Source organism: Helicoverpa zea, chromosome 4 (genome assembly GCF_022581195.2).
Source record: "Helicoverpa zea isolate HzStark_Cry1AcR chromosome 4, ilHelZeax1.1, whole genome shotgun sequence".
Classification (NCBI taxonomy): Eukaryota; Metazoa; Arthropoda; class Insecta; order Lepidoptera; family Noctuidae; genus Helicoverpa; species Helicoverpa zea.
The window spans coordinates 7,907,270-7,918,496 of NC_061455.1; the positions used below are offsets into that span (position 1 = coordinate 7,907,270).

Sequence of the window (11,227 nt, forward strand, 5' to 3'; positions counted from 1 at the left end):
TGTAACTGCCTTTTACTTGAATATAACTCCCAGACATTATGGATAGTGAAGTGTTACGGATTCACTCTAATGATTGTACGTAATGACTTATGGCGTGACCCCCTTATTCTTTCTTATTTAATTACATATTCATTAGAATATAAAGATATAGGTACTTAGAACAGACCTAAATGAACAAAAAAGTTTATGCATTACAAAGCTTAATTATAGGAACGAACTAATGTTACGAAGGGTTCGTTCGTATAGAAAACAGATCAACAACCCCTGTGGACACTGTTGACATGCCCACAACCCTAATTTACTATAGGTACCTACCTAATACCTAATAACCTATATCTATAATTTACCTAGGTATTAATTGACATGGAATATGCTGTCATCCAACGTGGTATCTACTGCTGGTGGTGGTGGTGCTGTGGCTGTCAGAGAATTGTGTAGGTCCATTTTTTTCGTTTCTCTCTCTCCAATTTATAAGTTTGTTTTAGGGGCGATTTTTTAATCATCAGTAAGTGAGTAACCTCTATTTAGGAATAAATATAGCGGTTAGCCATCTTTGTCAAAAATTCATAGAAGAATATTTCCAGATAAAAGTTATCTGGCGATTGAAAAATAGTATCTACCTAAATAACTCCTACTGACATATTGTTTTTTGATGTCTGTCTGTCTTATACCTATATGATTTGTCTTACATATCTGTTAATTCATAACATACCTAACAATAAGGCAGGACGATAGCTGCTTATATGTAGTAGGTAGGTTTTAGGCAGGCAGGCAGTCATTTTTTGTTGCTACAACGTGATCGTTATCAAAGTATGTTACGTCAAAATCAATTAAATACCAAACTTCCTATCGTAACTCATAAATATACGTTACAGAAGGACGCATTCGGAAATGATTCGTAATTGTAAAGCATGTAAACTTTACCATCGAGATTGAGATGCGTTTGATGAGATTATTATGGTGAGAAGGCCGTGCAACCGTGCAAACATTAATTTTATTATGTACATAAGGTTCTCAACAATGTGTGGCAACCTAAATGTCTTGTAGATTGATTTCGAAACATCTTGCTATAGAATTAACTTCGTTCTGTACAATTCGATGCTTAATGACTACGCCAATGATGACTAAACACTACTTAGGTACCTTTTCTAAACATTCTCAGAGTAAGTAAGCCGAGTCCCAAAATTTAATCTACAGCCTCGTCTTCGAGATGGTCAACCGGCCACTGACCAACAGTCCCAAACTACATACCATCACTTTTTAGACACCAAAGCCGGCCTCGTACTCGGTGGTTCGAGGTTTCCGCTCAATGCCTTGCTTCCAAAATACTCTAATAACAACAGCGAGATAAACTGCGGTTTTAACTGAAACACAGACGGGTAAGAAAGTGATCCTAAAAGAAACCTTTTTCTCTATAAGTCCAGAACTTGAAAAACACACATCTCATTAGCCACATCTTATCATATCGGCACAAGTTGCCAGAGCTAAAAAATCCTAAAATATATACTTAAGAGTTTTCCAGATTCTATGTCACTAATGCGAAGCCAAAAACCTTTTCATATAGTTAATGTTCATTTTATCGCTAAATCTACGTGGATGTCATACCCCGTGAGTTACCTGCAGTGGTTGCTAATGTGCTGTCCACAAATTACTACATCACATAGTCAGTTGAGTGCAAATTGCAATGTTTCGCGACAGAGAGCAATATTCATTTATAATGTTTATCATTGTGCATACGTTGCGATATGAAGATGGCATAAAATTACGTGATGATGAATCACGCATATGATCTACTGACTAATGGACGAATCGTTCGTAGACACATGAATCGAGCCATTATAGTAAGTCTGTAACTTATCTATGTACGTACCAACCACGAGCTGATTTTGCAATTTTCAGTATAGGCCCGCGTCCTGAGGGAATTATTTGCCGCCCCCGGATACAAATTTACTAATACCTACCCTGTGGCCTGTGTCAGGCTCTAGGTTATCTGATCTGTTTATCGGTAAGTTCAATTGTTAAAATACATTAGATTGTTTCGGTATATAATATACAAATAATTTAAGTATATTATTAAAGTGCATCTGCTGATTCTCTACAAGTAATTGGCTGAGGGTCATGTACATAAACCTCGAAAAATAATATGATATTTTATTAGTTGCCGCAATATAGGTAATCTGTCAATTCTTTATCGATTAATTAAATAAAATCAATGACTCAATCAACGAACACCGAGTGTGAACCTTCATTCATACATGGCGAATAGAATTTACACTGAGTAAATACTTAGAACCACCTCTTCTCTATTATGTTCTTAGTAGGAAGGCCCTGTCAAGCAATGTAGACTACTGGTACTGCGTTAGGAGTTGATTGATTGTAAAATTCAATAACTATCTATTAAAATCTCAATAATATTTGGCGCCCAACATGTTTTAATTCTTGTAATGTTTCGAACACTTATCTTCTTGTTACTACGAAAATAACGCATAATAATTTGATAATTAAGTACCTAGCCGGTAAGTACTACCTGGTACCTAAATACTTAACGCTGTTTCAACAGGTTATTCTCGTAGGAAATAAATCAATCAGTTAAGGCGATGCAGCTTTAACATTTGAAATGAAAATGGATTGTTTGGCTGCTATTAATATTAAGATGTTTAACGGGAAAACTACGCAATCCGTTTTTCATATAAACTCCACGACAACGCTAGGGTCTTGGAGGGTAAAGATTTTTAAATATGCAGGACAGCTTTGTTGTGGTGTGTGCCTAATCGTACAAAATGAGGTTGAAATGGAGTGGCACCATTTTTTTTACAATTTACATTATAGGTAAATTAAGGATCATAAGGTTAACCTACTTATCTATACTATCTATACCTATTAATTACATAAGCAACTATATATTCTCTCTGTGTCATGTAACAAATTATACTTTTACTAAGTAGAAAAATCCAAATTCAAATAACATTGATTTATCAAAAGTTAAAGGTCAATATAACCTGCAAACACTTTTCATTGAATATCCAGTCTAAATGCATCATCGCTAAATTAATATTTCTTTGACGTTGAATGCTTAAGATTTTTAACCTTGCCTTTAAAGTTTACACGATGTTCTTTAAAATTACCTTCTAAATTAATTTATCTGTAGGTAAGACAATCCACTACACAGCATTAGGTAATTTAATTATCTAATGTTGTTGATTGTTGGTGGTTTAAACCAGTACGTAGTTATAGGTACAAAACTGGGTACTAAGTCTGGCACTACCTTCGTCTTTTTTTCACTTTCCATGGATCACTTAATTACATCGCGGTGAATACGAATAGGTATTTCACGATCAGAATTCAGATATCAGGATCTTATTTCAGGATCGGGATCAGGATCTTGGTCGGACATAGGTACAATTTCACCGACAAAGTTCAAAGCACAAGAGTTGTTAGAAAAACAAACGTTTATGTTGCCGGTGAACTTGGGCCATAACGAATCAGTAAGGTTTCCTTCTTGACTAGGGAACCCTAAAAACTAGATTTTTTCAAATCTTGAAAATATCTTGTTATGTAAATTTCATTGCATTTTACATTTGCATTTGATGCGGAGACTATCAACTCACGAGCGTAATCAACAAACTGACCACAATATTGCTCAATATCAGCTTGTGAAAAGTATTGAATGGATGGTTATATTTAGGTAACCTAATGGTTATGTGAAAAAGATCTTCGTGTCTTTGATAGATAGCATATCTTTGATCAATTTAAGTCCATCAATTTTGTTATAATGCAATCCTACGTAAGTACCTACTACCTAGGTACGTATACCCTAGGTACCGTGGCAATACTGGAACCCAAGTGTAATGTAACCGCAAACATTCGAAGAGTTTCGGAATGTAGTAAATTTTAAGTAGGTACAATTGTCAATCATTTCAATGATTCTTCCCATCAACTCAGTCATGCATGGAATTTGGGATGTAACTTTGGAGCACTTGTAACGACCTAACGAAAAAATCTGCCAATAGGAAAAACTGAATCCCTAAGAACCTACCTTACTCTACTCCTGGTTTCAAATGTAAGACTGCCAGCATAGGTAGGTACTACAGATTAAACAGTAGGTAGGTCAATAGTTGGCTCGAGGGTTGGTTTTTTTTAAGAAAATCGTGAATTCAATCAAAGTTTTTAGTCAGTCAGGTATCGGTCAAATACTTACCTACCTGATTATGTGCGCATTACCATTCATTTCCATACTTAGCTATATTTATGAGACCGAACAAACTGTCGGACGACTATAAATTTGCAGTGGGTAGGTACTCTAAGGGGGTATCATACGGCGGAAGAGGGACATTTAAGGTTTCTTAGTTAAGAACTATTTGCACAGACTACACCGTCATTAGCCACTGCCACACTACTGCGTTCATTAGAACCAGTGGTGGCCTTAGGGGTGTACGAACTGTGCCATCGCACAGGGCCTCGCGCTTGGGGGGGCCTCGCGCTACAACCCACACTAATATAAAAAAAATATATAATTTAAAAATATAATTTTGCATTTTTCTAATTCATTCTGCGTTTACTTTTTGAGTCCTCAATTTAACAAAAAGTTGGAACACGAAAGAAACAAAAACAACTGGCTCTCGATCCAGTCACGGATTCTTTTTATTTGTGCTTAATTTGAGAGTCCTTAAACAAACAATTTAAAAAAAATTCGCGCTCGCTACGCTCGCGACTGTTCACTTGGCAGTACGTTTCCTTCTAACTTGATTAGAGTACTTTTATGTCCCAAAACTCAAAAATTTTCGCGCTCTAGGACAAAGGGCCTCGCATAGTCCTGCCGCACGTAGCCTCGCAATGGCTAGGGCCGCCGCTGATTAGCACAAAGTATGTACAATTCCTTAGGATGGTATCTAGCTAATTATACAATAAAACTTCATAGTAGTATTATCTCGCCATAAATAATGTTTAGGTATAAGAACAGATACTATTAGATACTTAAGACCTAAATTAGGTTCAGAACCCAACAAATGGTTTTATATCGGGACGACAATTACAGTCTTTAATCAGATTTTCAAATAGAAGTCCAGTGCTATTTAGGTAGGAACATCGATTAAAAGATCGAAACCATGATTAAAGCTCTGTGGGATCATACTAATGTCTAGTAAATCGCAAGTCCGGCAAATCGCAGGGACAATGGGTTGCGTCACTTGCGGCCGCGCAGCAGCTTCCGTTCGCCTCTTCACGGCTCTCGACGGCCGCGAGCGGAGCACCCGAGTGGGAGATGCTACATCACATATATAATGCGATAACAACGACCCCTCAGCAAGCAGTTTGCTCTCAGCTTCACCATGAAGGTAATATACTATTTAAAATCTTTAAAATAATAACAATTTTGGACAGTATTTTTACCTATAAAATGTGCAGGAATTATCTAAGACGATTAAAAAATAGGCCAAGAGCATAGTTCCCGAAACTTGTGCCTCTGACCTAACTGGCATTCTTTTGTGTCATGTTACAAGCATCTGCGTAGACCAAAATATACGAAATCAGATTGTACGCCCAAAACTATTGTGGGTATATTGGTACCTAAGCAACTTTTATTTACTTGTGTATTCATACCACTAAGTAAGTCTAAGTAGGTACCTATGTCCTATGTTCGTAATATTAAATATTTGGGTACCACAAAGGTAAACAGACGACCGCGTTAAAATCTATCTGTGCAACGAATTCTTTCCTCCTTTCATTCCACTGTAACCTCTTACCTATAACACTTTCAATTTTTTCGCATCATTATCATGAGAATAATTGCCTGTTTCTATGTTGTTACCTCATCATTTTTTGGTGCATCTTGTTTTGATGCTTTTGTTATTACTCGGTCAAATTCTAACGATCTCGAGGACTACAATTTGGAAATAATGAATATTAAATTTTCTTCTTGTTTTTCAGGTGTTCGTCTGTCTGCTAGCATTAGCGGTGGTCGCCAAGGCCGGCTACATCAGTAGCGGAGGCTGGTCGGGCGGTGGTGGTGGCGGCGGTGGCTGGTCCGGTGGCGGTGGCGGTAGCGGCTGGTCCAGTGGTGGCGGTGGCGGCTACGGAGGCGGCGGCGGCTACGGCGGTGGTGGCGGCGGCGGCTGGAAGCTAGGAGGAGGTGGTGGCGGCGGCGGCTGGTCCGGCGGCGGCGGCGGCGGCGGCAGCGGTGGACGTAAGTTATTTTTCAAGAAACTATAAAAATAATCTCGGGATAGTCGGTAAGATGTGATTGATGTCTTCAGAGTCCTAGTTCAACACCATACTTACCACCAGTGTCTTCTGTTAAATGACAACTGACATCTTTTATAGCCATACCTAACCATTAGTGATTTATGTAGGTCTCACTACGACTCTTAAAGTCAGATTAAAGAACTTTGACCTTTGTTCATCTTATGGGCACGTTATGGGTTACAATATACTAAGCAATCAATATAAATCTAACGTTAGATTTCTTTTGTAAACAGAGGTGAAAATCATCAAGATCATCACCACTGGAGGAGGCGGTGGCGGCGGATACGGTAAGCAACTTTTGCACATTCGTATACAGAGACCTAGTTTTATAGTTTGTTTGTGTGCGATTGCCTCATCAACAGGCTACATGTTTAGTATACCACATGCAGTGTAGCACTCGCGATTAAACTCACGTTTAACTGACCTCGCAGCGAAGATGTCACGACTTCTCGGTGAACCTAAAGTGGGTACCTAAGTGCTTCGTACGTCTACGTCAAAATCGATCGTCATCTTTGTCGAAAATCAATTCGTGTCTGTTAACGCAGTACCTGTTTATTTTTATTTACAATTTCAGAAACTGGACAGGTACTTTATACCTACCCAGTTGATGGTTTTACCTAGTAAAGTAGTGGCTCACCTACAAAATCTAACGCTCAGAGGTCGAGACTTCATCTGTAGGGTCATCCATTCGCTCAGCAAACTGTGATTTGCGAATTTCGCAACTAGTAAACTTAGCCTGGACATTACCTACTTATGGCTTTGCGGTAGGTACCTACATAGGTACAAAGTACATACAAGATGGTAAACCTGGTGATACAATGGAAATACCAAGTCATTTTACGCAATCTTAAAATTATTTTAATACAAAGTTAGTGAGTAAGTAGTTGACCGCAGGTCAAGGTTCGGGACTTATTTTGTAGAGAAGGCATTGACTTTACAATATTGCAACATCTATAATGATAATTATCTCGCGAACTGTGCATTAACTTTTCGAGCATCATCCATTATTATGACTGTCAGTACCTAAGCAAGTCACATTGGTTGATATTGAATATGGATCTTCTCAGCGCTGTTCTCCGAGGTTTCATCTGCGTCCCAAGGGAAATACTAGGTACCTGCATCGGGATTAAAATTAGCCCCTAAATTAATCTGATGTAGGTACTTAGGTAACGATAGGTATGCTATATCCAACGTATTGTTATCAAAATCTGTTAAGTAGTAATTCGGTATGTTGTAACATTACCTATGTTGTACGGCAGGCGGTGGTGGCTGGTCCAGCGGCGGCGGCGGCGGCGGCGGCTGGAAGTCAGGCGGCGGCGGTAGTGGCTGGTCTAGCGGCGGCGGTGGCGGCTGGAAGTCTGGCGGCGGCGGCGGTGGCGGCTGGAGGTCCGGCGGCGGCGGTGGCGGCTGGAAGTCCGGTGGCGGCGGCGGCGGTGGCTGGTCCAGCGGCGGTGGCGGTGGCGGCTGGTGGTGATTTCCTCACTACTAATGTTATAGCCAAATTTCCGACAATACAGTGATACCTCCGATATGTTTGTTTTATTCCCTAAATACCTGTTTCCATTTAAGAGGTACTTATATAGCAGCTTTTATAGTTGCATCCGATTACAAACACCAGCATAGGTACTTACCTACCCAGATTGCGAAAAAGCTAGGCAGATGTTGACACTTGATCATTCCGAATACTTGAGAAAAATTAAACATTTCGGTTTTTTTTTTTCAACTATACACATTTTATCAAGAGCAGTAGGTACCTACCTATTTAGAATGTATGGAATTCGAATCATTGCTATTATCAATTTATTTGTAAAAAAAAAGTTACGATACGCAGAAAGAAGTTTAGTTTTGTCTAGTCACAAACATATTCCTTCTGGGGTCTTGGTCCAATCTTATCTTAGTACCTGGGTACCTATGCAAACGTTCACTATCACGAAAAAATGTTTAGCATTCTATTTATAAGGCTCTTTGCTGAATTACTAACATAATACGAGTGCCAATTACAAAACGATCGGTCCGCGTCGCGTCTTTACAGAGTGATCGTTTCTTGTGTGTAGCGGCAATTTGGTTCGCCTGGAGCTGGGAACCTGACTGGGAATATATCAAATAAAACAACCATTAAAAAAGGTAGAAATATAATTTAAATCATTGCCACTTAACAAATAGGTACTTAACAAATTCTAGTGCACAAAAATTCTGAAACATTAATTTACGAATGCTTAATTTTGAGAAGAGAATGTTCAAATTCCTTTAAAACATTTTTACAACATGCTAATTGATGTAACAAGATGAAATACAATTCCATTGCATGTGTTATAGATGTTTCAATCAATATAATGTAATGTTTTGTTCTAATGTTTCTTGTAATTTTTTTTCTTTTTAGAGATTTGTTTTTTCATTCTGTTGGGATTGAAATTCTCTTTCTCTGAAGAATCCGTGCTAGTGGGTGTGAGTCCTCGAGGGCCACGTCGAGGTTGGATATCATGCTGCTCAATGTTCGGCACTTCACTAAGAATACCATAGTCACTGTAAGAAAAAAATTATTATACATGTAAAATATATGATAAAGTATTTAATAAATTAAATTTATTAGAATTACAATATAGTTAACTTACGATTCCTCACAAGATCTATGGACATCAACTTTGACAGGCAATGGGCCACTTGTTTCAATTTCCATATCGCTCTCTGATTCTGAAATAACTAAATATTTGTGTGGTTTACTTTGCTCATCCCCATTGTCATTATTCTGTACCTCATCTTCAAACAAATCTACACTTTGTGTATCTGATTTCTGTGAAATAACATGTTCACTACTTTCTTTTTGATACTGGTTTGAATATTCAGTGTTGGCAGTATCCTTTAGTTCAAATTCATGATCTTTAGGTACAATATCAGTTATATCTGTTTGAACTGAAACAGTTTTCTTTGTATTTAGCTTAGAACTATGTTGATCAGTTTTTAAAATCTTAACTGTTGTTGTAAAATTGACATCATCAATAATTATTTTCATTTCTTTAGACTGGCCAGAGGATGTCTCAGCAATTGGGCCCTTTTTATAAAAAGGTACCTTTACGTTTGGATTACCTTTGCTTTGTATTCCATCAGATTTTATCAGAGATTGCTTATTTGTACCAAATAAACTTTTGTTATCACTATAATCTAGGTTAACAACTGAGGTAGATTCATTTTCTTCATTTTCATTGGCTTTAAGCACAGCCAGCCATGCATTTTTATCTTTATCAACTTCCACATCTTGTGAATCATCAATTAAAATTGGATCATTATCCATAAAAATACCACTTTCATCGTAGTCACATTTTGATTTAATATCATATTTTTCAACAGCTAGATTAGGCTGATGTATTTCTTTCTTTATCCTCTTACTATTTTTATTAACTTCATTTATATTTGATTTTAATTTAGGACTTTGGAGAGCCAGATTTTTAACAGTTGTTTTAAAGTGATTTCTTTTTCTGCTATTGTTGCCAATTAACTCATTTTTATTTTGTAGTGTTTTATTACTTTTTGGAATGATTGTACCATGATCTACTTGGGTGTTTACATTCAAATCTCTGAATGGTATTCTTGTACTGTCACTCTCAATATTGTTGAGCCACTGTTGTACATATCTTACAGATTTTTCCATTGTCATATTTTCTTTGTGATGTGATGTTTCTTCACCTAGAAATTTTGATGAGATTCTGTTTTCTTTATTTTTATGAGAAAATAATGTAGATCTTCTTTTGTTCTCATACTTTGCTGGTGCTTGAATACATTCTGGGAACAATTCTTTTTCAATTCTCAGCTGCTCAGACAATCTTTTATGTTTAAACACTGAAATAATAAGACTTATTAATTAACCCATCTTAAGGCAAAAGTTTTTTTTATAAACCATAGGTTTACCTACCATCTGTGTTAAATAGCTTTTCACAGGTTTTTCTCAGTACTGCTGCATTTTTCACTCTCTGTGTTAAGGGATTATCAAGCTTAGGCTGAGTATTAGAGCCTTGAGGTGGAGTGAGGCAGATGAGGCAGTCTTGTGCGTCCACAGCACAGTCTTCACATGCAGTATGTCCACAGGGATATCTTACTCGATTACCATCAAGCTTATCACTATGCACAAAAGATAATTGAAATAAAGGATCAATACACATATGAATTACATAAATAAGAGAAAGTTGTTAGTTAAAATTACGTTCTTTATAGAGAAAAGACTTTGTGGTATTAGAATCAATACTGGCGAATATACTAGTATTTGTACTGCATATTTATCAAACGGAAAATAAATTTGACTCACTATCAAACCGAAATATTAATAAACTTACCATATACTACATTGAACTTTCTCAAGTATGTTCTTTACATTTTGAATTGTTTGATTGATATCCGTGTTATTCATGACAACTGTTTCATTATCTTTATCATGGAAACATTATTATACAACTATATTAACAAGATTTTTATTCAGTATAGGACAATTTACAAAATACGTATATTGATCAACAATCAATAAAACTTTCAATGATATGGCACACAACTGTCATCCATCACAATTTTAATTTGTCAAAGTCAACAACGCACTTTACCATTGCACGTTACCGCATCGTTACCGTAATGCTACAGCTCCACCTGCGTCTTAACGCGTTAAATTTTGGCATTACGCAGATGTGGCCAACGTTTTAATGGCAATTTATACTAATGGCATTATTAATAGCATTAAACGTTAAGCGATAACTCGGGTGTCGGTTTTTTGGACACATCAAAGGGTTTTAGTGCGTAGCTTAGAGCGCTAAGTGATGTTGGCTACATTAATGCCATCTCATTGCACGCATGCAAGGACGAGTGTAGATACTTTGTTTAAGTTGTAACTGCATTTTACGAGCACGATAATGGAATGGTCAAATGAGAAAGCTTTAGTTTTTAGAATTATTTTGTGTGTCTGAGTTTAACCTCTTTAATGTGTGTTAACGCGTTACTTCATGAGGGA

General features: G+C 37.1%; 2 protein-coding genes across 2 annotated transcripts; one reads left to right on the top strand and one right to left on the bottom strand.

The window, feature by feature from the left end:
* The first annotated feature begins 5,033 nt into the window (after nt 1-5,033).
* Nucleotides 5,034-7,763, top strand: LOC124629970 (loricrin-like). The gene is made up of 4 exons (XM_047163653.1): nt 5,034-5,333; nt 5,926-6,175; nt 6,474-6,527; nt 7,500-7,763. Exons 1-4 carry the CDS (start codon nt 5,328-5,330, stop codon nt 7,712-7,714), a joined length of 525 nt encoding a protein of 174 aa, XP_047019609.1. The 5' UTR covers nt 5,034-5,327; the 3' UTR covers nt 7,715-7,763.
* Nucleotides 7,764-8,355: 592 nt separating this feature from the next.
* On the bottom strand, nt 8,356-10,781 carry LOC124630036. Its single transcript, XM_047163742.1, has 4 exons — nt 10,566-10,781; nt 10,148-10,353; nt 8,853-10,074; nt 8,356-8,763 (listed from the first exon to the last, which is right to left on the bottom strand). Exons 1-4 carry the CDS (start codon nt 10,637-10,639, stop codon nt 8,589-8,591), a joined length of 1,677 nt encoding a protein of 558 aa, XP_047019698.1. The 5' UTR covers nt 10,640-10,781; the 3' UTR covers nt 8,356-8,588.
* Between the last annotated feature and the right edge of the window lie 446 nt (nt 10,782-11,227).